At 41.8% G+C, this 26365-nt stretch overlaps 3 protein-coding genes across 6 annotated transcripts in view; 1 reads left to right on the forward strand and 2 right to left on the reverse strand.

Moving 5' to 3' along the window:
* Positions 1-139: 139 nt before the first annotated feature.
* Positions 140-3425, reverse strand: pmf1 (polyamine modulated factor 1). Its single transcript, XM_072663866.1, has 5 exons — positions 3213-3425; positions 2008-2113; positions 1646-1746; positions 976-1171; positions 140-489 (listed from the first exon to the last, which is right to left on the reverse strand). The coding sequence occupies exons 1-5, from the start codon at positions 3419-3421 to the stop codon at positions 421-423; spliced, it is 681 nt and encodes a 226-aa protein (XP_072519967.1). The 5' UTR covers positions 3422-3425; the 3' UTR covers positions 140-420.
* Positions 3426-4411: 986 nt separating this feature from the next.
* tmx2a (thioredoxin-related transmembrane protein 2a) lies at positions 4412-11106 on the forward strand. The gene is made up of 8 exons (XM_072663712.1): positions 4412-4600; positions 6698-6758; positions 6956-7069; positions 8069-8145; positions 8258-8364; positions 9286-9351; positions 9437-9566; positions 10936-11106. Exons 1-8 carry the CDS (start codon positions 4412-4414, stop codon positions 11104-11106), a joined length of 915 nt encoding a protein of 304 aa, XP_072519813.1.
* An 892-nt stretch (positions 11107-11998) lies between these two features.
* zdhhc5b (zDHHC palmitoyltransferase 5b) overlaps positions 11999-26365 on the reverse strand; it is an 18501-nt gene continuing 4134 nt past the window's right edge. For 2 of the 4 annotated variants that reach the window (XM_072662954.1, XM_072662955.1), the window contains exons 2-12: positions 22132-23400; positions 21909-22030; positions 21257-21414; positions 20976-21148; positions 20701-20803; positions 20099-20190; positions 19873-19987; positions 18912-19020; positions 18685-18791; positions 16604-17349; positions 11999-13906 (exon numbers count right to left, since the gene is read on the reverse strand). In XM_072662954.1, the coding sequence (XP_072519055.1) occupies positions 13795-13906; positions 16604-17349; positions 18685-18791; positions 18912-19020; positions 19873-19987; positions 20099-20190; positions 20701-20803; positions 20976-21148; positions 21257-21414; positions 21909-22030; positions 22132-22268 (1974 nt within the window). In that variant the 5' untranslated portion in view covers positions 22269-23400 and the 3' untranslated portion in view covers positions 11999-13794. The other 2 variants (XM_072662957.1, XM_072662956.1) reach the window with 2 other exon arrangements.

Consider the following 26365-nt stretch of genomic DNA (forward strand, 5'->3'; position numbering starts at 1 on the left):
TGCAGGTTTTTCCTTCCCCAAAGATCCACAAAAGAGACAAATTATAGGTGAGAAAAAAAAAATATTTAATTCAATACAACATCACAGATGACAGACAAAACTGAAGTTTTTAAAAATAACAACAACAATAATAATAAATCAAATAAAAGTAGGAAATATAGGAATGTCACGTGTATCCAATCCAGTGACTCCAGTGGTAGTTCAGATCCTTAGTTTTTACCACTGTGTTCAAGTAGAGCACCCTCTGGCCGCCTCTATGCGCTACTAACAGACTTTATACTTTGAAGACAACAGAACTGCTTCAAGTCCACAGTGTGGAATAATTTTACAGAGGAATAGCACGTTCAGACTGATGGGCAAACAACGGATTGGGAGATCCCTAGTTTTAACTATTTGAAAGCTGATTTGGTGCACAGGAGATTAAAGAGACTCAAAGTTTTCAGATGGACAAAGTGACAACACGAATGATTCCAAATCAGCAACAGATGCCTGTGGAGAGAAAGAAAAAGCACATTACAAAACATTTACAAAACCTTTAATACTATACTTAAAGTTCTGCAACTGTAATCTTAATTTCCTGTATTTAATTATCACCAAAATTGAATACTAGTACTCCTAACATACTTTTTACTTAATTATTTTAAAACCTTTAAAATTGTACTCATTACTTTTTTCATTATTACAAATCTGTTGGGGAAAAAAAAAGATCACCACTGTAACACAAAACAACTCATATGCTATTTTATCTCTGTGCAAGGACCATTACTGCTAATTCAGGCTGGATTTGTTCCAGTACTGGATAAGACATGCTTCCATACAGACATGCCATCTCTAGTAACAATTCAGTAGACTGACACTGGCTGCACAGAGTCTGCAGCCCTAACCAAACAGATCCTTCAGTGACATGTAATAGTCATGAACAGCTTTAACAATTCAGTAAACACACCAACACTGATCTGTGTCCAACTCTCTCACCTTCCACTCATCTACTGCCGCAGCGATGCGCTGCTCACTGTGTGTGACAGCCTCTCGACCAGCCCGCACTTCCTCAGCCAGAGCTGCGTTCTCCTTCTGCAGTTTCCTCAGCTCTCTGCGCATGTACTCCTCCTGCCCCTGATGATACGAGACCAGCACACTACACACATCCTGCTCAGGATCGCCACTCGGCCGCCTGCAAAGCACGTGCAGAAGTCAAATCTCAGCCACATGGGTGTGTGGGTATGTGTTTACAGGTGTGATGTACTATACAGCTGACAAGACCATGAAGGGGATTTAAAGAAGTTACTAATTAACAGTGCTGGGTGCTAATAATACAATTATTAATAACAGAAATTTGATTATACAAGTGAAATTAACTAATGCATTCCTAAAACTATGGTTTTGCTTGTTTTTACTTTTTTTTTTATTAAAATTTCACCAAAGGAATCCATATACCCAGTTCTGTAATCATTAACCAAAAATGAAAATTAGTAAAGACACACTGATCATGATTTATGATAAGTTTTGATTTCTTTACAACAAAAATAGCCAACAGTTAATTTTTACTATTTTTTTAACCCCAAGCTCACATAGTGAGTGAAATTAACTGCTTCTATTAGCTTAAAGGCGAGGGTCTAAAAGGGTCTAATCTGATTACTCTTCATACCAGGCAGGCTCAGGCGTGACCTTAGCCAACTCCTCCAGTTTATCCAATTCCTCCAGCTTCACCTCCAGGTTCCCCTCCTCTATCATGGTGCTTATTTCCTCCTACACACACACACACACACACACACACACACACACACACACACACACACACACACACAGTCAGTTACACATTAGGCTGGTTTCTCAAAAACAGTGTAACACTGTGTCCTGTGTTATTCACTCATAATGCTAACCTCCACAAAGAGCATGCATACTTGGAAAACATGCTACCCTATGGTCACTAAACTGTAATCTGTAACACTGTTGAATACATTCAGAAAATGTTAAATATCTTTGTATATGGAAATATATACACATCACCTGTATAGATTTCTGCAGATCGCTGATAAACTGTTTGTGGATGACCTCAGCCATCTGTGGGTTCTGCTTGCAGAGAGGATGGAAGGAGTGGCAAAACCTATTGAAACTGGGAATACAAAGTAGGATAAAAAGCTCATTATACAGCATCTGACTATATACAGCATCTGACTATAAATATTGTGATAATGTCAATGCAGAATCTCATGCAGATACCAAAGGGTTCAGAAAACCAACCCTAAGTATAGTATCACACTGTTCAACCAAACAAAACTATAGAACAAAAAAAGCCAATTATGATTGACCAAGTACAATATAATATAGCTTAATTAAAATCTGATTTTTAAATAAAGTCTCCTCATCAATGTAAAAACAACAAAAATAAAAAATAAAAAAAAATTAAAAAATTTAAACATGACCTCATTCAATACATGATGAAGATATACATCATAGCTTATGATTGATCTCACTACAGCAATGAGCCAAAACTCATAGATGAAGCAAACAGCGTTCCTCATCCCCTAGCAGTGGCACATATGAAGTTCAGGGACACGTGTCAGACGGTAACTGTCTCAGTCCGCTCAAAAACCACAATCAACAAAACAACGTGAGAGCGGTAAAGTCAATCCCATCTGAGCGGAACTGTCAGAAGGACTGCACTGGGAGTGCCCATGCTAACCCCCGTCCACCATCAACAGTGGTGGCACAATGGGCACACAAGCACCTGGACTGGACCTGATCTTGCAGCAGTGAAAGGTCGCCTGGTCTGAAGAGTCACTTGTATGACAGGAGGTAAAGGACTTGATGCTGACGATGGTGGACACAGAAGGGCTGCTTTAGAGGGCTTGTAGAAGGAGCTGTTTTGGTGGCATGCAGAGGATCATCAGGAGACTAGTGTTAATGTTTTGGCTCATCAGTGCACATTATAAATTGATCCAAGGAGCATTAAAAAAATAAATTAAAAAAAATAAATAAAAAAAGCACAAAGGTTATTTAGGGAAGCAAAGTGACATCATTGCAAATCTCAAATATTAAATATTAAATATTAGATATATAAGAAGCAGCTACTGAAGTCTAGACGCTGGTTCATACAGAAACACCCTGCCGAACTGATCTGATCCAGCAGGGGATGATTTAGTGTTATTCCGTGTTGTTCGGGTTGCTGGAGCTGCTGTACTCGGACACACAGGAGGTGGAAGTGAACGCACCCCGCATCTGCTCCGAGGCGCTGGAGGCTCTTCTCCATCAGCTTGTTGAAGATCTTCAGTCTGCTCCTCCGCGGCTCAGCTGCCCCGGATTTAACCGAGCCACTGTCAGGCCCAGGCGCCTGTGCCGATACATTTCCACCTCCACTGGACCGACCGGGCTCAGATAAACTGGGCTCAGCTGCAGCAGAGCTCTGCCTGTCCTCCTCCATGCCTCTCCCCGCTCACTGTTTACATTCACATTTACCCGCCAAGAGCTGCGCGTCAACTACGGAACCTCTACTGGTTCACGCCGTCTCTTCGTAAGGCGTTTCTCAATTTTGTCACGTTCCTTATTTTCCTATTTTTACTTTTATTATTTTTCTATTATATTTGTTTTACATTCTTTAAAACAATATTCATTTTACTTTTACACATTTAAAAAATGTTTATTCTGCCTTATAATATATTGTTTATAATGCCTTTAATAATAATTAAATCAATTAAATAATAATAATTTTAATAATGTTTGTTTTTTGTTTGTCAAAGCTAAAATAAACATATAAGATTTGCTGTTTTAATTTTAAAAATGTGTATTTATTATTATTTTTTAACTTTATAGCTACCTAGCACAGACCATAGCAATAGATGTCCAGGGAAGGCTTTCTACTACATTTTGCAGCAGTGTTGTGAGGATCTGATTGATTGCATTTAGCAACAAGAGCATTAGTGACATCAGGAAAAGTATTCGATTAGTCAAAGTTAAAATAAACAATCTAAAAGTTGCTGTTTTATGTATTTATTACATTTTTTTTTCATTTTTCCATTTGTCCTGGTCAGGGTCACAGTGGTTCAAGAGACTGGAACACACCTTGGACAGGGTGCCAGTCCACTGCTGAGTAACACACACACCTATTCACTCACACTCACTAGATTTTTTATTTATAGGGCCTGGGGTTGGGGTTGGATCCTTGCTCTGGTCGCTGTCTATGTCAAGTAGCTTATTTAATGAACACACACAATAATACATCTGAAAACTAAAAGACTACTCCTTTAAGCTGTAGGCTACCCAAGATGCACTCATGTGTCAGCAAGTCAAACAATTCAGCCAACCAGCTTTGCTCTGTGTAACCAGCAGCTGTCGCCGGCCTATTTCTGTCCCCCTCTCTCTGTTTCCTTCTCTCTTACATGTAGTGTGCCACACTGCTGATACTTCTCTGACCATGGGGCTGATCACTGGACTCTGTTATTTCTTCTACAACCTCCCGAAGATTTATAAATGGCTCTTGCGACCATACTATTTATTATCCTTCCTTCTGTCCACTGCTTTTCTGGCTGTTAGGAAATGCCCAGGAGTGTGTGAGCACTTACCATCACAAAGAGAAGACGGCAACTCCTGTGACTTTGACTGGGTTGGTTAGTTTGGCCTTCTCTCACCATTCAGTTTGTTACTCGTGCTTGTTTTGATGATGTTCTGTAGGCCGTGGGAAGAGCTGGACGATATATTGTCTGTATCGTTTTAACGTGACAATCACACACAGTATTATTTCGATTTTAGCTATACTTTATATCTAATTCTGTGCTGCCATGTGGTTAATTTTTCTCGACCATCAGTGGATTCTGCTTGCACAGAGGATAAAAGGAGTGGCAAAACCTACAGCATTAGACAGCCTTAGATATTATATATTGTAATAATTTCAATCATGGGATCGTAACAAGGCCAGCATTTTGATTCTCATGCAGATATCACAGGTGTCTGTGCTGCCATGTGGTTTATTGTTTAGGATTTACTGCAGGTTTTATGGATTTTCCTCACACTGTCTAGACCGTGATAGCTGCATAATGTGCTGGGTGTTCAGAGCACTCAGAGAGGCTCATTAACCTGTTTAAATCAGTCGTTAAGCTGTAAACAGTAATTCATATTGATTTGTGTGAAATGCTGCTTCACTGATGTGGATTTCTATACAGTGGTTATAAACAGAACCCAGGTTTGCAATACATACTGTACGGTGAATTCTATTCATTATCCATAATGACCAGTTTTCAGTCAAAGTAAAACAGGGCTGTTCGGTCTCAGGGATCAGACAGAAACTTCATTTCCATGTTGTTGAGTGCATTAAGAGATATGAAAGTTTTTTTTTTGGTTCCATTCAGCACCTCTGTAAACTATTCAGTGAATCTGTAAGCTTCTCTAGAACTTCTTTTCACACCAAAACACTGAATGACATCTTAACTATTTAATAATTCATCATTTACAGCAGGGCTGCTCAATCCTGGTCCTGGTGATCTACCACCCTAAAGAGTTCAGATCTAACACATCTGACTCTAAAGTTCAGTTGCTCCTAAAGGTCTTCATTATCTGGATCAGGTGTGTTAGGTTCAGGGTGGAGCTAAACGCTGCAGGGTGGTAGATCTCCAGGACCAGGATTTATAGTATGTAGATGTTACACTTACATATGAATAATGTAATCAGACTGAACCCTTTGTTTTACCAGTGAAAACCATCATTAGCCTGTTCAGGTGTGTTTGGATGTTAAAGCAATAGGCGAGAGGGAGCGTGGTGTAATCGTGAAATAACAGCCCGGCTGTATGCAGCCTTTTTAGCCTAAAATCACACCAACAATACTAGTGAGTCCTAACTCAGTTCTTATTTGTAAAACTTCAAGACCTCTAACATATTTTTACTAGTAGAACCTCATTGATTGAGCATTGATTTACTTTAGCTTGAATTTGACTTTCTCTTATCTGTAATTTCATTTCTACCAGTAAAAACTCCAGTTACTTTTTTACTAGTAGAAAATGATAATTACACTGTAATTCAAGGTCCATATATCCGTATGTAATGATTCCAGTAATAATACTAATTCAGAATATTTCATTTAGTTAACTAGTTGTAATGTAATAGTTGTATTATTAATGTATCAGTTGTAATATTTAACTAGTTGTAATGTGCATTTAGGATATGTGAAGTGACAGATCTCTACATAATATAATAATAAATATAATTTACAATTCAGATTTAGTAATTTAGTAATTTACAATTCAGGTTTAGTAATAGTAATAGTAATAAAAAATAATATTGCCAACATCTAAGACTAGACAGAATTACAGTGTAGAATTGTGTAAATTGAAACCTGCTGGTTTATAAGGTGGGGTGCCCGCTCAGATCCATGGCAGACTCCCAGTAGTGTTAGTAGATCTTGGCTCCCAGGATATAGCTTGGACTGGTGTACTATTGATCATCTGACCACCTGTGTTTTAATCTCTTTAGGAGAGGCTGTTCTCTCTGTGTGGTCTAGAAGACTTCGGATCAGGACTGGTGGTCATTATGCCCCTTAGACATCTAACCTTTATAGTTCAGCGGAGTGATACAGAGCTTGTGAATAAAAATTGTTGTTATTTCACCATTGAGCGCTACTCAACCAATCAGCTCGCGTGACCGGAACTAACTGTTGAAACTGTATGAAAGATTATATATTTGGCTCATTTCACATTGGAATCTTTTACAGAGGGAGGTGGAGATCCTCATGTTTCTCAGTGCTATTGTCATGATGAAGAACCGCAGAGCGAGTGAGTGAAGTTTTTATATGTCGTAAAATTCCAGAAAGTCCCAGGCTTGTAAAAAGGCCTCTTCTCAAATCTTATCCAGTTCACACAGAAGCTGTTGCTCTTAACTGTACATGTGGCATGTGTGAATAATGTGTACCTTTGCTGAATTAACCCAGTATCATCCCCTCTCTCTTCCCTCTCTCTCACTCTGTCACTAGTAACTCTGGAGCAGCACATAGGGAACATATTCCTCTTCAGTAAGGTGGCTAACGTGGTGTTGTTCTTCAGAGTGGACTTGAGACTTGGCCTCCTCTATCTCACGCTGTGTGTTGGTAAATAAACAATGCATTAAGTTTAGAGTTTCTGAAATAGGGGGGAATTGATACATGTGAGACATTTCACCAAGTACAATAAGAATCATGATACCTGAAGGTGTCCTGTGGTATCTAGCACCAAGCAGATCCTTAAAGTCCTGTAAGTTGTGAGGTGGGGCCTCCATCGATCACATCAGCAATTCATAGAGGTCCATGACCCTGTCACTGGTTAACTGGTTGTCCTTCCTAGGAGCACTTTTGGTAGGTACTGCCCACTGCATACTGAGAGCATCCTAGAAGACCTGCCTGATGCTTTGTAGATGTTCTGACCCTGCAGTCGTCGAGAACATCAGAGTTAGGTTCTTGTCAAAGTGGCTCAGATTCTTACGCCTGCCCATTTTTCCTGCTTTCACAAGCTGACGGTTCACTTGCTGCCTAATATATCCCACCCTTTGAAAGCCCTTTTTTGTAAAAATACACTTATACAGTACAAGTCAAAAGTTTGGACACACCTGGTAGATCCAAAGGCTAGGGTGACCATATTTTGCTTTTAAAAACACTGGGACACTGGGGACACACAGATATCCACTGTAGTTAGGATGTCATGGCTGGGGGTTTCAAACAAGGTCTTCAAGTTGTAGGACTGTGGCTGTCTGTGTGTGTGTGTGTGTGAGCAGAAAACCTGTCAAACCATGCAGCTACAGTATGTTAATGAGCATTAATACATCAACACTTACTCGTTTATCAAGACAAATAAATAGCCTTAATAGCCCTAAAGAATAGCCAATCCTCCTAGCCATGACATCCTATCGGAAACTATGGTCACCTCAGCCTTTGGATCAAGAGTTTTAAGGTCATTATCAGCACACATTCAACCAGGTGAGTCCAAACCTTTGACTGCTATTATATAAATTAATAAATTAAAAAACTACAACAACTGGACACGCTTAAATGCCGTGCATGCTCTATGGTGTGAACACATAATCCATCTATCTGTATAATCTTGTGAAACTGCAGTGTTCCTGATTACATGTAAGCCTCCCATCTACATGGGCCCAGAGTACATCAAGTACTTCAGCGACAAAACTTTAGATGTGAGTATTACACTGATAACTGAGCTGCATCATTAAACTACAGACTGCTGTTTAACACTCTTTATCAGCTGTTTGATTGTTAAACACTGTCTGTGTCGTTTTGTGATTTTAGGAAGAACTGGAAAGGGACAGTAGAGTAACGTGGCTCGTTGAGTTTTATGCCAACTGGTCTCCAGAGTGCCAGTGTTTCGCCCCTGTTTTTGCAGATCTTTCACTGAAGTAAGACAAGCATATATTCCGCACACCAAACAGCAACATATCAGAAACTTTGCAGCTTTACAGCTTTGCATAGATACTGTAATTGTGACATTTATTGATTTAATTCATTTTATTTGTATTTATTATATATATTTATATATTTTCTAAAATATAAAACAACATTACTAATAAAACATTATTTATAAGAAACAATAAGTTCAGTACTTTTAATAACTTTTTAATATTTAAAATGTTTGTATTATTTTTCTCAGGAAATTACTACATTATAATCAATACACTATATGGACAAAAGTTTTGGGACACCTGCTCTTTCTTCTGAAATCAGGGGCATTAAAAAAAAAAAAAAGAGTGTATCCTGCTCTTGAATGTCCAGGGAAGGCTTTCTATTGGAGTTTTGAGCATTGCTGTGAGGACTTGATTGCATTCAGTGACAAGAGTGTTAGTGAAGTCAGAATGCAGGATGATCAAAAGTATTGGATGGAGCACCATCCATCATTACAGCGTAATAATGGGGGGCTTTATACTCCTCTAGCCCATGCCTGGCATTAAGCATGGTGCTAACAGGCTCATTATATCTGCTGTTAAGTCCAATTCTATTGACAATACTTCTCTACAGGGACTAGACAAGCTACGTTGTGTGTGTGTGTGTGTGTGTGTGTGTGTGCGTTTGCACATCTGTGTCAGCAACGGGGGCAACATAAAGTGGCCGAAAGCATATATTAGAAGGGGTGTCCACAAACTTGTGGACATAACCTATTTATAGTCATTTACTGTCATTACAACTGTAAATAATAAATTATTCATTGTAATAAAATGATTATAATTGTTTTATTATTTACACTGTAATGTCTACAGCTTTCACTCTGTTCATCATCTGAACTCATAGATTTGGTCTGTTTTAACTGTTGTTCTGTCTGGCAGGTATAACTGCTCTGGACTGAAATTTGGAAAAATAGACATTGGCCGATACGCAAGTGTAGCAGAGAAGTATGGCATCTTCCTTTTGCCTAAAAATCTAGAATGTAATCTGACTCACATGATTGACCCTGAGAATGGGCTCTTCTCTTTTCAGGTATAAGGTGAGTCCCTCCCCACTCTCCAAGCAGCTGCCCTCTCTGCTGCTGTTGCATGGTGGACGGGAGCACATGCGTCGCCCTCAAGTGGACAAGAAGGGAAGGGCTGTGAGTTGGAGCTTCACAGAGGTAAAGAGCTGAGAGTAGTTTTATGTATTTCATTTGCTTTTGATTACATTATTTTGATGAACTGTTCATTTCTTGATGACACTGACCCCATCATCAGGAACATTTTATATTCAGTCTCTGGTAGGTGGGGGGTGGCTACAGTCAGGTTCGGACTGAATTGTGTAGTTCAGTCTAGGTTGGCCCTCAGTTGAGTTCAGGCAGACCTCGGTTGGCCTTCAGTTGAGTTCAGGCAGACCTCGGTTGGTCTAGTGGAGTTCAGGCAGACCTCGGTTGGTCTAGTGGAGTTCAGGCAGACCTCGGTTGGCCTTCAGTCGAGTTCAGGCAGACCTCGGTTGGTCTAGTCGAGTTCAGGCAGACCTCGGTTGGTCTAGTGGAGTTCAGGCAGACCTCGGTTGGTCTAGTGGAGTTCAGGCAGACCTCGGTTGGCCTTCAGTCGAGTTCAGGCAGACCTCGGTTGGTCTAGTGGAGTTCAGGCAGACCTCGGTTGGCCTTCAGTCGAGTTCAGGCAGACCTCGGTTGGTCTAGTCGAGTTCAGGCAGACCTCGGTTTGTCTAGTCGAGTTCAGGCAGACCTCGGTTGGCCTTCAGTCGAGTTCAGGCAGACCTCGGTTGGTCTAGTCGAGTTCAGGCAGACCTCGGTTTGTCTAGTCGAGTTCAGGCAGACCTCGGTTGGCCTTCAGTCGAGTTCAGGCAGACCTCGGTTGGTCTAGTCGAGTTCAGGCAGACCTCGGTTGGTCTAGTGGAGTTCAGGCAGACCTCGGTTGGTCTAGTCGAGTTCAGGCAGACCTCGGTTGGTCTAGTCGAGTTCAGGCAGACCTCGGTTGGTCTAGTCGAGTTCAGGCAGACCTCGGTTGGTCTAGTCGAGTTCAGGCAGACCTCGGTTGGCCTTCAGTCGAGTTCAGGCAGACCTCGGTTGGCCTTCAGTCGAGTTCAGGCAGACCTCGGTTGGTCTAGTGGAGTTCAGGCAGACCTCGGTTGGCCTTCAGTCGAGTTCAGGCAGACCTCGGTTGGTCTAGTGGAGTTCAGGCAGACCTCGGTTGGCCTTCAGTCGAGTTCAGGCAGACCTCGGTTGGCCTTCAGTCGAGTTCAGGCAGACCTCGGTTGGTCTAGTCGAGTTCAGGCAGACCTCGGTTGGTCTAGTCGAGTTCAGGCAGACCTCGGTTGGTCTAGTCGAGTTCAGGCAGACCTCGGTTGGGCTTCAGTCATTTTTCCAGGCTACAGTCAAGGTTCAGACTTTAAACATGTGGTTGATGTGGGTGCTTAGGTTAGGTCAGTCTAGGACACACTTTTTACCCCAATTACAGCTCAGGTTATAAAAAGAAGTCCTTGGTGGGCTCAGCCTTGAAAAATTCCTTTTTTTGTCTCTGCAGGAAAACATAATTCGTGAATTCAACCTAAATGAAATTTTTGAGAAGTGTAAAAAGCTTGGCAAGGGGCGGAGTGAGAAGATAGAGGAGCTGGGATTCCTTCCACAGGAAGACCATGATGAACAACCAATCAAAACACCAGGAGAAGAGTCAGAGAGCAAGAAAGACAAGTAAAAGGAAAGCTCTCCTCACAGCACAGCTTAGAGGAGTAAAGGCAGTGAGGAAGAGGACTGTGGTGTCCTGTCTGGTTAGAGCCAAATTTTTTTTTGTTTTTTTGTACATGAATACACTCTCTACTGGGTAGCACATGAAAGTCAGTGATTCTACCAGTAAAACCAGTTTAAGTTAATAAAGATAAATTTGGAATCTATAGTTCATTTACATAATTGTAAGTAACACCCCTTCTAATGAATGCATTCAGCACCTATTTACACAGATTTGCAGATGCGCCCACACACACAGCTTGTCTAGTCCCTGTAGGGAAGTACTGCCAATAGAATAGAACTCTCTGAAGCAGATTAACATGAACCTGCTCTAGCTGTGGAGCAGTGGAACGGTGTTCTCTGGAATGATGGATGGTGCTCAAGCAAATCCAACATCTAGTCCCCTCTAATGCTCTTGTCGCAAAATGCAAGCAAATTCTCACATCAATGCTCCAAAATCTTGAACATGCCTTATCTAGATGGCAGAGACTAGAGATAAGATAGAGTTAATCCAACAAAAGCAGAATAAGATCTTTTTAATACCTTTGATTTAGAAAATAACAATAAATGAGCAGGTGTCCCGATACTTTTGTCCATATAGTGTACTTCTGATCGCACTAATAACTGTTTGAACCAATAACAGCTATCGGATACCTTGACTCAGCCATGACTTGTTGACATGTTACTTGTTGCTTATAACTTGTCTAACAAGATGAGCCAGAGAGTCAGATAACACCATCTACGAAATCTGCCTAAAGGAGACCGATATTGGCGAGACGATCTACTGCTTCAGTCACATGCTTGGACTGAGCCGTTCACACTCGCTTACAGGTCCAGCGTTTTCAATAAGGAGAACACTCAGGTCGGTAACTTCAGTGTTGCAGTATTATTTATTGTTCTGTTGGAAATGTGTTGGCTCATGTGACTCGGTGTCACCAGCATTAAAGGAATACAGAAGGGTAGAAAAAGTCTGCACTTCACCTCTACAACTCGGTACATCCTTCTCTCCGTCTGATTGCTCAGTTGTCTTTCCGCTTAACAGACGTGCAGGTAGAGCTCTTTAGACCCTAAGTTACAGTTAAAAAGGCTTCATAAGGCCATGGTGGAAATGACAAGAAGATTATCAATAAAAATACTTTTGTGTGTCACTGCATAAGCTCTTTATATCTTGCACTGACCGGTGGCTGGTCCTCAGACCCCAAAGCTTAACTCGCTCACATACTCCAATCATCAAGTTCTCTATGCGTACACACCCAAACACACACCCAAACACACACCCACACACACCTTAGCAGACTCTGTGAACAGGGTAAAAGTTGGAATGTGCTCCTGTAGAGGTTTTTGAGACATCAGTTATCTTGCCATCTTGCTGTCATTCTCTCTCTCACTCACACACACTCACTCACTCACTCACACACTCTACACAGCTTTCAAGGGCAGTAATGCAACTTGTACTCCAGCTCTTAACCTAGTAACCGCTGCCCATTAAAACAAACACCAACTAAAACCAACAAACATAAAAAAAAAAAGTAAAATAGTTCTCACGTTATCACTTTCCCCAGTCTCAGTGGTGTACTAGACAACCAGCATGCGCCAACATGCGGCCAGAACCTCCATCTGGCCAACCATTAAACTCTCCAGGGACTGGCAAACCAGGTCCGAAGATCTAGTGTGGAGTATCTTGTGGACCACACACAGATCTTTCTAGAACCTTCCATCACAAAAGAACGTTTTGTGCTCTGAAGATGTTACATTCACTCCTATCGGCCAAGTGTGTGCTGTCTGCCCAAACAAGAACGTCCCTGGCCAGAACTCTTTGGCTGATAATTCCAGCTTGGGTTCCGATTGGCTGATGCAGCCATCAATTATATAAAAACAAAAAACCTTCGCCCCTAAAGCGCTCGCTCACACCTCATGTGCCTACCTGCTACTATTATTGGCTGGCGTTTTTTCCTATCAAACAATATTTCAATAATTCTTACAATATACTATATTTGTACCTGTATAAAATTATATTTGGAAACAAAGAAATGTAAAAAACAAACAAACAAAAAAGAACAAAAAGGAAAATTCAAATGAAAGTCCAGAAGTGGAGGCTGTAGGGAACGCTGAGTAAACGCAAGTACTCATGCCTCAGTCTTTCAAACACTTAACTGGTTGACTTGACTTGAGAAGACAGTGAGAAGCCCGTGATTTCCATTGGAGTCAATGTGTAATCAATCCTTGCCTACGACTATCTGTAACTAACTGCTCATGATCCCGTCTACCAAGGTCAGCGACTCCAGACCGGATGAAACTCAACCAGCCTTCAGAGATCGGTTCTCTGAAGTTGCACAGTATAAAACTGGTAATACAACAAGTAGTTCTTTAAATATGTAACAGAATCTGTGGAGTTTCATGTACCATAAGGAAATTTTAAAAAAGAAAAAAAGAAAAGAAAAACACAGCATGTAGGGTTCTTCACTGGTCCAGATGATTCTTAGCGTTCTTCTCCAGCGATCGGCCGACTGATGCATCTGTCTGTTGAAGTCTTTTGTGAATTTTGCCTTAAAGTCTTTGTACTTTTTTAAAACTTTTCTTTTTTTGGCTTATCTGGTTGAAGTGTTCTTGGGCCGCTGAAGCTCTGCGATGTGGATCCTGGGTATCGCATTTTGACCATTCATACAGAGATCTCATAGGTTGTTCCACCGACACCGCTCACTTTCTTCACCCCACCCGAAGGTTTGTGTGAATGGGCGCTGTGATTGGCCAGGCTTTGCCTACTGGTAGAGCTGATTGGTTGGAAGGAAGAAAGAAGACACGAGTGATTAGTGAGCATGTTTCTGTTAAGGCTGAGAATCCTTAAAACATACAGTGAGGTAGGGCTGGGCTGGGTGATACACTGAACAAATACTGATACTGAGATATGAACTAACCAATGGTCCAACATCTTCAGTATCAAGACAATGCCACGTACACTGTATGGCCAAAAGTATCCAGACAGAATACTATTTTAAGCTATTTTAAAGTGCACCAATTGGTAACACAGGTGTTCAAATAAACACACATAGCTTGTATAATCTCCTTTTTAAAAGCAGTGGAGATAGAAAGGGATATTCTGGAACATCTGCACATGAGCCTAAGGTCACCATGTCAGAGCATCAGCTAGAGGGGTATAAACCCCCCTAAATTAAGCTAAGGAGAACTATGTTCTTTGAAGTGATGTAACTCCTCATACATTTGGGACGAGCAGTATCAACATTAGTACCTGACTTATTAGTATAATGTCTGAACGCAATCAAATCCTCATAGCAATGTTCCAACATCTAGTGTAGGGCCTTTCCAGAACAGTAGAAGCTGTTACTACAGAAAAGGAAGAAAAACTACTTATTAATACCCTTGATTTCAGAGGAATCATCAGAAGAATGATCTGAAGGTCAGACGCTTACAACCTTTTGGACATACAGGCATTGAATGCATTAAGGCTGGTGACTGATAACTGAGGGCCTTATCGCCAACCCCTACAGTGATCTACGGTGAGAGTGACATACTACTATCATGCACTAATTATCATAAACGAAATCACGCTAGCACACAATCACACACTTACACACACACACACATCTTCAAGCACATCTGCAGACACTTAATTTAATGAGCTGTACCAAACTGGACGGACAAAGAGAGACAAACCTTAGCACAGAGACAGAGTCATCCTTAACGGCCACAAGGCGGGACAGGTGAGGAAAGAGAGCAGGCGGATAAACGTGAACAGAAGAGTACAGAAGGAGGGAAGGGTGGTAACAGGGAACATGAAGGTAGGACGAGAGATATGAGCAAAGAAGGAGATTGCAGGAGGTGAGTGGGAATGATTTGTTGGAAGATCGAGATAGAGATCAGTTTACTGAACACAGGAAGAGAGACCAACTTAATGGAACAGAATATACAACAGAGAACCTCAGCAGGAATGTCACACTTTACCATCACTCTGGAAAGAGATAGTGTGGGGGTGTAAAGAGTGGAAAGCAGGGATGGGCATGGTTATTTAAACTACCTAATAAATACTCTAATTAAGTCTGATTTGAAAAACGTTATATTATATTAAATATTAGACATCATTATTTTTCCTTCTAATATTTACCCATTTTCTCCCCATTTTGGATTGCCAATTACCCAACCATACATATTCAGCCCTGTCACATGCAATGCTCCCAATACTGGAGGCTGTAGACCAACACAGCCAGCCAGCACCTCTTTTTCCGAAGTGCTGTTAATCACCAGGCAACCATCACACTTGGAGGAAAATGCTGTGTCCGACTCTGATGCATCAGCCAGCAGACGCCAGTGCCGGCCAGCACTGCACTGAACTGATGTGGGAAGAAAGTGCCATCTACGTACCCTAGAGAGAGCAGGGTCAATTGTGCTCTCTCTGGGCCCCGGCTGCTGATGGCTAGTGAACTAGCGAACCTCTGGACATATCTCCATATAGGCAAGTCTGTTCACTAGGCTGCCATCTTTGCAACGCAGCCGGGCAGTTATTTACAGTCACACAAGACCAGGCTCCCTTCTCAAGGAATGAGGAGTGCCCAAAATGCCCGAACCTCATGAACAGTTTGTAGCGTTCAGCTGAATAACGCACAATAACTTGTAACAGTAACTTGGCTACTGCACTTGCTCAGCTCTCCACATCAAATAAAGCAAATCCTCACAGCAATGTTCCTCCTCCAAAATCTAGTGCAAAGCCTTCTTCCCTGGACAGTAGAGACAATTACTCCAACAAAAGCAGGATCAACTCTTTGTTTAACACCCTTGATTTCAAAAGAAAAAAAAAAGAATGAGCAGATGTCCCAATACTTTTGTCCTATATAGTATGTGTGGACGGTGCCTTAAACAAACTGAATGCCTAGACTGGTAGATTATGCAGATGTCAGGGAAGTCAGTGATACTGGGTTAAGATCATACATGAAATAGGAGACGGAAACATGGCAAAATACTTTTCATAATGATCAACTAAAAGTTATGTGACAATGCTTGTTTATAGTCTGGCATCAAAAAGGCTGAACTGTATTGCTTATAGTTTGCATAGAAAGGATGGAATCAAAGTTGAGGTGAGCTTCAGTCTGTCCTGATACTATTAACAAAATAGAGGAGAACTCAAATCCAGGTATAAACAGATAATATGACAGCGACTGGTTTGGTGAAAACATTTCTTTTTTGCTTCATTTTATGGAGGGAAAGAACCCCCCCCCCCCAAAAAAAAAAAAAAAAACTAACAAAAAAAGTATGTCAGCTGCACGCAATAAATAACGGTTGAACTTCTCACATTTCCGTCATAGCAATATAAAAAATTCTCCTTGAGGTATCTCTTCTTGTAATTTGATTAAACGAGATGATTAAAAAAAGGATAATCAAGCAGTAGAAACTATTAAAATGCCCATCCCTAATGGAAAGATGGAACAGCAGAGATCTGGGGGGAGGGCGTTACTCACTTTGGCATGGTTGTCCCTCCACCAGTGTTAGTTGCCCGCTGCTGTAAGTCGGCTCCGCCTGTGTAGGACAGAGATTTGCCCAGAGAACTGTTGCCAGGGGCGGAGCCGGGAGGAGGGGAGCCCAATGAGCGAGCGCGAGGAGACATAGGGGGAGGAGCTCGGGAAGGGGGCGGGCTTGTGGGGCGCAGGAAAGCTCTGTTGGGGGAGGGTCTTAGGGGGGCAGGGCAGGCCTGGAGAGAGCCCTCCCTCTGCTGAGCGGACAGGAAAGGGGAGGAGTAACCCATTAAGGGGGCGGTGCCGAGTGAGGTTGGCGCTTGTGGCCTGGGTGGAGACAGCTCGTGTGCGGCCGATTCGAACTCGGGACTCTCGGAAGGCGTCAGCAGGCTGTCGTAGGACAGGCTGCCGTTTCGCGTCTGATTGGCCAAGCTCTTGTAACTGGTCGAGGTCGTGCCCTCTGAGAGCAGCGGCCCGAGCGCGTTGTGAGCGGTGTGCGCAGAGCGGATGCTGGAGGAGCACGAGGCCACCGCCGACTGCAGGAGAGTATCGGTGAATGAGGGATAAGACCGCCCACCCAGAACGGAGGCTCCGCCCAGCCCTCCCGAGCCTGCTCTGCCCCCCTCCCCTCCCCCTCCCGATCGCCACCCTGTACCCCCCCGGCCTGAGAGACTGGGGTCAGAACGATAGCTGGGATGGCTGGTGGAGAGTGGGATCGAGGGGGACTCCGTCATACTGTCCCCCCGAGTCATCTGAGAGAGAGAGAGATATAGAGGGAGAAACAAAGAGAAAGAGAGAGAGACTATACCAAACGCTCCAACCGCAGCATCACCAGATGACAGGAAATGACAATGGAACCACACCCATTAAACACACATCACCGCATTTAAAGCAATAGTTCAGCAAAAATTCAAAGTTACACAATCCTACCCCAAATGACATTGCTTGACTTTTACCCAGCAGCATTCAGGCTTTTAAGGCCAATGCTGTTTATAACTACGTAATATACCACAACATTATGTCATAAAGTGTCTCAAAACGGCATGTTTAGTTGTTTAGTGTTTTCATCTGTGGTTTTCATTAGTGTGAAAACCACAGATGAACCTTTATTTATCTTCTGAGTTTTATATATAATGTTAATGTTGGTACAATTATTGGTTAATCTGACAAAAGGGACTTTGTGGAGGGACTATTTTACCTCATAACACCCTGCATGTATCAAACCAAAAGATTTTGTATAAAACTGTCATAAAGCAATGCAACAGCCACCAGACAGTGTATCTGTAATCATTTCATATTATAATGTTCTATCATGTAGTTTTTCAAGATATTAAAATCATCTAGTTGTACGTCTGGTTCTATTTACTACCAATGTGACCAATTCTGACTCTCTAAAACAGAGCATTTCACACAAAACCACTCCGAGTGACTGTTTACATCTCAATGACTTATTCATACAGATACATGGAACTTCCCCTTTAACAACTTTAAGGTCAGTATGTAATGATGTAGGCATGCAGTTTGCACAATCTTTTAAAAAATGGGTGCGGAACAAGTGCCTATTACTTGTTGTGTACATTAGCCTCTTAGCTTCAATTCAAAAGTAAAGAAGCAAACCTCAGACTCCAATCATCTTCATCTTGGCTAACCCAGTGCATTTAGAGTAGAATTGTGTATATTTGATTTTTTCCCCCGAAAAGTATTCCTTTAAACTCTTCATTTTCAAGGAGAACTGAGGAGAACATGTCGTTAATCAAAGGAGGCAGGGAAGGAAAAACGGAGCTGGCCTCAATACAACACTGAAGACCATGAGTAACATGTTGACAGACATGAGCATAGCATGAGGCAAATACAACCACACAGCAAGAAGACAACACACACACACACACACACACACACACACACAGCTAAAACTTACTCGTTGGCTGTGTGCCACTGAGTCATCAAGAAATAATGAAAATAACAGGCATAAATCCACACTAAATCCACACAAACACAATAACGTTAATATGGTTTATTATCTGGAGCTTTACTGGTGGTTTGCGTGTGTGTGTGTACGCTACGTTTATGTGAGCTTACGTTCTTACCTTGCTGGAATGTGTTAAGGCTGTATGGTTTTTTCCCGGACTGCTATAGGCCGGCCGGTATTTATATAATGAAGGTGTGGGTGGAGCTTCAGTCAGCAGGCTGCTCTCTGATTGGAGAATATCAAAACAGTCACGAAGCGAGTCATACTGTAACAATGTTTGTATTCTTAATTGTTTTTGGTGTGTATACAGGTGTTTTTGGGTAGGTGGGTAAGTCAGTCAGTCACCTTCATTGTGTGTGTGAGGCAGCCCTTGATATCTGTGCTCTGGTTTTGGAGGTGGAGGGGGATCAGCGTCTGTAGACTGACTTTCCATGGCCTCTAGACTGCTCTTTGACTGAAACACACAGACACAGAGACAACTTTATACATATGGAAATTTAAGGCTGGCAATAAAGTCAGTTCAGATTTAGATGCAGACTAGAATTTTGGGGTTGTACGTCTTAATTATAATGAATTATTTATGAATTAATTAATTATGAATTACTACCAAGAAACTAGTAGCTTTTGTAGTTTATGAGAGTAAGGAATTGTATCTTTAAGGTTTAGAGAGTTAATAAACCTTAAACATGAATGTTAAAAGTTATTTACTTGTTTTATATACATATACACAGTACTGAGCAGAGCTTTTAGGCACATTAGGAACATTATTTAAAATCATTAATCTCATCAAAACGGTTGCTTTTCCTTATAGAAACTCCAGCATACAAGAACAAATGCAGGTAAAAATAAATGCAGTAAAAATAAAAGCAGAATTTCTCTTCTTAGCTATAAGTAATCCTTAAGGTGTGTCCTTAAGGACAGCTTTGAAGAACGTAGTGATGTAAAACCACTATGTTTTGTATGTAATTATTTGTATTTCTTTAAATATTAACCATTTATTGAGTAAATAAACACTTGCTGTCCAGATAAGGAGCTTTTAAATCCTATTTTTCACAGGGGACTAAACCCTTTACTAACACAGAATTGAATATACTATTAAAGTAGAGAACAATTAAACACTGAAAGCAACAACAAGGTGCCATTAAGTGCCATTACAGCCATTATTAGTCAACATGCCAGTTCAGATGCAGGACCACATGGTGGTCAGTCTAGCAGTCTAATAGTTTTGTAAATAATAACAGCCCTGATTTATTGCAAAACAGCAGAATTGCTGTGCTCTGTATGTTGCGCATGTGCACATGTATACCTGCTGGATACCGTTGTCCAGGACTTTAGCAGCAAGCTGTGCTTCTGAAAGTGGAGGTCGCAGAAATGGAGGCTGGACCTGAAGTGACTTACTGCGTCGTAACCGCCCTACATACCTACACACACACACACACACATACAAAATCCTCAGGTTCAGGACAATGCATGACTCAAACGCAAACATTGATCTCAACTTTTTTATGTGTACAATAAGTAGTGATGTCAACCTTGGGGCTTGGGAGCTACAGAGCACATGAGAAATGTTTTTGCAACATCCGTGTGTGAAAGGGTTAACTCCGCCCCGGAACTTTCCTGTGACCTGAAGATAAAGAAAATGAATAAAAGAGAATTTAGTTCATTTAACATGTTAATATGCTCAAAAGTCGTCAAACTGTGGTTGAAGTTTGGTTACAGATCTCTGACACTGGGTATTCAAGGATCAGCTGAGGTGAACAGTGGTTAATTTTAAAGGGCCCTACACTGAAAAACCTGTGGTTATCCTGACATAGTTTAACAGAAAGATCAAAACCTGGGGACAGCAACACTATCCGGTAAGATGTGTTAAGAATCACAGTGTGTTTGTTACAGTGTTAATAACTATGCTATAATATGTGGGTTCAGCTTGCTAATGAAAACAAGCTAATTTTTCATGTGTTACATTCTGAGACAAAATAACAGGGTGGTAAATAACCTTGTTACATGACATCTGAGCATTTCTTCACCCCAATCACAGTCATATATTATTTCTACATAAAAAAAAATCAAATACTTGACAAACTCAGCAACAAACCCTCAGTGTAATTCTTTCCCAGTCTTTTAATTTACACACCTGTTCATTGGTAGTTCTCCCTCTGGACACCAGTACAATATGGAACCCAGTGAGTCCTGCTACTGGGACGAAGAACAGACCAGCTATACACATCACTGCCATACTGAGGATTCACGTTAAGGATGTTAATAGTGTTTCTGCACCCTGATGTTTGCTACTTGTATTGCCAGAGACCTTTCAATACAGCTAAGCAGCTCTAGATTCTCAGAGACACAGAAAAAAACTCTTACAGCATGATGCAGAAACAAGACAGAGGGACAGAGTTAAAAGGATACGTAACTCCAGAGTGAACTTCATCCAGCTGCTTAGTGTGGTGGAGGATGTAGAGCAGGCTGAATCCAAAAACTCCCATAATATGAGTAGTGAGGGAGAGAAGGAACAGGAAGAAATATCTGTAGTTTCGCCGCCCAATGCAGTTATTCACCCATGGACAGTGATGGTCAAACTCCTAACAGTAAGACATAGAAATTCAGCCTGCTGTGATACATATTAATATGTACACGGCACAATGATGTGACCAGTTGACAATAAAATGTGTGTGTGTGTATGTGCATACCTCCACACAGTTGTCACACACAGAGCAGTGTGAGCATCGTGGTGGCCGGTAGAAGCGGCAGGTTGAACACCATTTCATGCGCACTTGAATCCCCCTCACCTCCACTGTCTTGTAGAGTGGAGCCCGGAAATCATCCTCCTTATCTTCATCTTCCTCAGCTGCAGGAAACACACATGTTGAAGGGAAGCACTGTTAGGAGAGGTAAGCCTCCAAAAGCCTCTCTTATTATAAAAAATATACAAAGTCTCTCCTAGTAGGTTGGCGTTTTTGTTGCGGAGTCAAATTGTACCTCACTTTTTGTCCACTGAATCAGGAACAGTCAGCTAAATTTCATTTTACTTAAATATAATATTAATATTATTAAGTCCTTCCAGCTTTAGTTACAGTGTAACCTCACCTAACAGGACACCCATTTATCCTGTTGGTTTGATCATAAAAAAACATTTCTACTAATATATTTATATAATAGTTTTACGCATCATATTTTAGTAGTACTGGATGTAGGGGTTTGGTATGCTCCAAAGTTAAACTACACAATAAAAGGTAATGGATTAAAAAGAAGACAAATTTTCTCACAAACAAACTGAAGCTAAAATAAAAGTAGCAAGTACAAACCTATTAACACTTTAACAGACAGACACATGCAGTGTACCTCTAGGGAAGATGCCTGGGTCCATAAACGTGGCCATGCAAAAGTTGGCCAGCGTGAAGAGGAAGACCACACCGTTGTAGAGAGGAATAGAGGAGGAGAAACGCTCGGCTAGCCAAGGACAGCTGCAGACAGAAAGACATTCGAAAGGTCACATGACACCAGCAGATATAACAGAGATATAATAACATGCATACTAACGAGTCAAAGCGAGCCTGAGACTCACGTGAAGCAGAGGAAGAGAGTCGTGGCCCCGACGAGGAAGGCTGTCGCCGCAGAGACAGGCACATAGCGGCTGGGACGGAACGGGCGGGAAGAGGAGGGGTCTCCAAGAGCCCCGCCCACGCTGAGACCCGCAGGCATTGGGGAGAGGTCCGAACGCAAAAAAAAAAAACAGGGTCAGAGAGGCAGGGACTTCTGTCCGTCTGCCCAGCTACAGGAGGAACGTGCTGTCATGATCAAACTAACTAACTGCTTGGGTACAGTTCCTGTGTAAACTACTGGAAGTGGAAAAAGAGGAATAAGAGAAGTGGAAAAATGATAAGCTCAGCAATTGAGTGCAGAACCCAACCCAACACAGTGCAGGTGATTGTTTGTAAGTCTCTGTCTTATAAAAAATACATATATAATATAATATGATATGAATAAACTGTGATATAAAAAATACCTATAGTTCCATCAAAAATAAAATTTATATGGCTTGAATGTGATAAGATTTTGGTAGAGAAAGGAAAAGTCAAGTGATAGCAAAGCTCTTTCAGTGCAAATTGCTAAAAAAGAGAGAAACAGCAGCAAAAAGCACAGTCACTGATGCAGGAATGCCCAGTTAACTGCCTTACAGTACTCTTTCTTAGTCACAAGGCATGTGTTTCAATGTACCCCAGTGACGTGTCGACATGAACGCATGAGTCAACGTGAGGGAGTTCAAAAACAAAACAAGGGATGGGACAATGGAGGGGTACCGAAAATGAGCTGAATGGAAAATAAAACAAAGGGAAACAAAGGAATGGAGCGCTGCCACAGTGTCCACACGAGTCCCAACACCCAGTGGGACGTCTAATAAAAGACCTTAATTATGGAAATGAAGAACAAAATGGCGCTCTTGCAGTCTGCTGGCCTAAATAAAAGCTCATCTTGCAGTCCGACAGTGATCCGAACACTCGGCACTTAGAGTAAGAACTCAACTGAACAAACCGTCTCTTGGGTGACAAAACCGTGAACACTTTATTACAGTATCCATACGAGTGGAGATGTTCAGTGGTGTCCTTTAAAAGGCTACGGGCCCGCACACAACTCCCTTGCCTGCATGTGTGCCCGCCGTGGCTAGTGTGGACGTCGTGGAGTCCAGGTGACACGTCAGCGTCCAAATGCTGTTTAGCCCTGTATTATGATCCATCATGCCCCTCTTCTCTTTGTTGGAAGCAGACAGAGAAGAAGCGTAGGTAGAACTACTTCTCCTTTGTCTCACGTCCTACAGGCAGGTTGGGAGGTGTACCTTGGAGAAGAAATGAAAAAGATCATGATATTTAAGTCTGATTTACACAACCCATTACCTCAAAAAAAAGCCTCGAGCACTTCAGCACTTTATTGGGAACACAATACCGAACAGCGTACTAGTTAGGATCTCCCTTTGCTTGTAAAGCAACCTTTCTTCCACAAGATGTTGGAACCTCTTTTGAGCTTCTAGTCCATCTTGACATGACTGTGCCACACAATTCTTGCAGATGTTTCAAATAGGGCTGCTGCAATTAGCCATCAGAGTCGATGTTGTTGCCGCTAAATCGTCAATATTTTAAGCTGGCGCATTGTTTTAACATTACTTTATTTATTTAGATTAAAAAAAAAACCCACTAATTTAAATGACATATGGCTTTGCTCGTTACCACTAGCTTACAGCTTCATTAGGTCAGTCATTTCTGGCTCCAGTTCGGTCGACTCCAGAGCTACAAAATAATCTCTAACTAGAGTCCGATTAGGCTGTGAAAATAGCTATTTAAAAGTTTCCAGGGACCCAGGGCATCAAAAGTAGGTGAAAAAACTGAAGTTAGCACAAAACAAAAAAAAGTTTTGAAGGCATACCACAGCAGCACGAGCGTCTGAAGAGAAAACACACAGGTGTCACCACACCATCTGACCACGCTGTTTAAATTTTCGAGTAGCGTACGAGCGCTCACGTGCTGCCGCTTTGTCCACAATTATAACACTTGGCCTCGCGTTCAAAATGATTTATATTTGCCTGCCTGCTAGCTTAAAATTTCCAGCAAAGGCCCCAGGTGGTCCAGTGGACTAAGGTGCTGTCACCATGATCAGAGGATCACTGTTTTGAATCTTGGTTATGCTGCTAGCCATCGGCTGCTCTCTCTCCAGGGTGGGTAGACAGCGCTGTCCCCCCACACTGCCTCGTTGTGGTGCTGGCCGCCACTGGCTTCTGCAGAGTCATGTGTTGTATCTGGCTATGTGGTGATGTGGCTTCGGCGGCTTGACTGCCCATGCATCAGAGAGACGACGCCCTCACTGGTGACGGGGGCATTGCATGCGATGGGGGGGGGGGGGATTACGCATGGGTTGAATTTCCAGTGAATACAGGGCACAGGTGACTACTTTAATGCTGAAGTTCTTGTTTAGGCCGACGGTTTTGCCCCTTAATTTGTCAAAATAACAAAATTAAGTGCTTGATGTAACAATTTGGGAGGAAAACGAATCATTTAGATCAATCGCCTAATCAACAAAGTAATAGGCAGATTCATCTGATAAAAAGTAGTCGTTAGTGGTGGCCCTAGTTTCAAAACCAGTCAGCCTGGATTCATGCTGACTGGGGAGGCTACGGAAGAGCGGTGAACTCATTGTCATGCTCATGAAACCAGTATGAGACGGATCTTGCTTTGTGATATTGTGCGTTTTCATGCTGGAAGCAACCGTTAGAAGATGCAACTATACTCACACATGCTGTGGCGTTCAAGTGATGACTGATTGGTATTTACAGGCTCAGAGTGCGCCAAGAAATCGTTTCCCACACCATTACACCACCACCTGAATTAGGTGGTGTACAGGTGTACCTAATGAAGTGCTCAGTGAGTGTAGCTTCTTTTGATGAGTTTTCTTGTCTTGCACAGTAATGTCAACATTGACCAAACAGATAGGAAACCTACTATTATTATTGATGTATGTATACATTAGTTTTTTTATGGATGGATTTTAAGCTGATCTTAATGTGAAGCAACCAGGAATAGACATGGACTGTAGGAAAACCAAGAACTGTCAAGTCCAGGTCCTGACCACCAAATGCAAAGCAAATATAAACAGAAAGGTGTCTTATGTGAAATATGACACGGATGTCTTAATGCTCATATTGCATTTTCACAGCAAAAATGGAGATAATGCTTATCACCTATAAAACACCACCAAAAATAACAGTGTTAATATTAGCGATGCGTCACATTAATTACTCAACCTTTTACCACAGTTTATGATTAAATACTGATTTTTAAAATTGTATTAATATTCTGGTGGCTTTGCATTTAGGTGACCTTTGGGGAGTGGGGATCCCTGATGGTACTTTGTACACCAGTACAGCAGTCTTCATTCATTTCTGGGATCCCTAACAGACATCAAGTCTTTGTTTTTTTCCTCGGATTCTGTTTTTAGGCTGAAAAGTAGACCCTTAATACCCTACATAGCACACCGAGTACAGAAGAACCGCACTGCAGCCTTCGCTGAACAGTCATCAGTTGCTCAGCTCAATAACACTCCTTAAAACAGCTGTACTAACACCACATACAGCACCTGTATGTCAGCATTGTGGGAGCTCATAACACCAGAGAGTATTTCAGATAGTAGCAGTGTGTGTACTGAAGATTATGTATAATATTTACTCGAAGTGCCATCAATTAGTTTGAAGGTAAAGTGGCTTCTGAACCCTTGACTACCTTCATACACACACGCACACACACACAATAACTACATTACAACACACTGTTTTACCCCAACAGAAGCTTTCTACATCAAAACATACGTGTGCATGTGTGTGTGTGTGTGTGTGTGTGTATGCGTGCGTGTGTGTGTGTGTACACAACATGTTGAAACTTGATCATTCTCCTTCTTTCTGGTGTCACCATCTGAGTCACCAGGAAAAGGGTGTGCCTATCTCACACTTTCTTATCTTTATAGATGCCCTTTCTCGAACCACTGTTTACAGCACAGTGATCCTGGTCTTGAACATCAACAGATGTTCTTGGGCCTTTCAGAACGTACCCTAAACATCTGACAGCTCATACAACCTCCACAAACTCTTCAATTCAGAGCCACCTGGGAAAAGAGCCAAACCAGTCAAAGTGAAACCATGATCGATACCAGCTGGCTCAACCTTACAGAGGTATCCTCTAGCTGGTCTGAGGTTCGGTCTTCTCGTATTATCATACATGATCCTTACACAGAGATGTCAATCTTAACCAAACAGAGTA

This window comes from Salminus brasiliensis, chromosome 19 (assembly GCF_030463535.1).
Source record: "Salminus brasiliensis chromosome 19, fSalBra1.hap2, whole genome shotgun sequence".
Lineage (NCBI taxonomy): Eukaryota > Metazoa > Chordata > Actinopteri > Characiformes > Bryconidae > Salminus > Salminus brasiliensis.

What these genes read in the sequence shown, in the direction of transcription:
- pmf1 (XM_072663866.1), bottom strand. Translation starts at nt 3,421, where the DNA reads ATGGAGGAGGACAGGCAGAGCTCTGCTGCAGCTGAGCCCAGTTTATCT. An exon ending in GTCACGCCTGAGCCTGCCTG is followed by an intron (nt 1,172 to 1,645) that starts GTATGAAGAGTA and finishes CGTGCTTTGCAG; the next exon opens with GCGGCCGAGTGGCGATCCTG. An exon ending in CGGCAGTAGATGAGTGGAAG is followed by an intron (nt 490 to 975) that starts GTGAGAGAGTTG and finishes TTCTCTCCACAG; the next exon opens with GCATCTGTTGCTGATTTGGA.
- tmx2a (XM_072663712.1), top strand. Translation starts at nt 4,412, where the DNA reads ATGGGGCTGATCACTGGACTCTGTTATTTCTTCTACAACCTCCCGAAG. An exon ending in GATGAAGAACCGCAGAGCGA is followed by an intron (nt 6,759 to 6,955) that starts GTGAGTGAAGTT and finishes CTCTGTCACTAG; the next exon opens with TAACTCTGGAGCAGCACATA. An exon ending in TGAGTTGGAGCTTCACAGAG is followed by an intron (nt 9,567 to 10,935) that starts GTAAAGAGCTGA and finishes TTGTCTCTGCAG; the next exon opens with GAAAACATAATTCGTGAATT.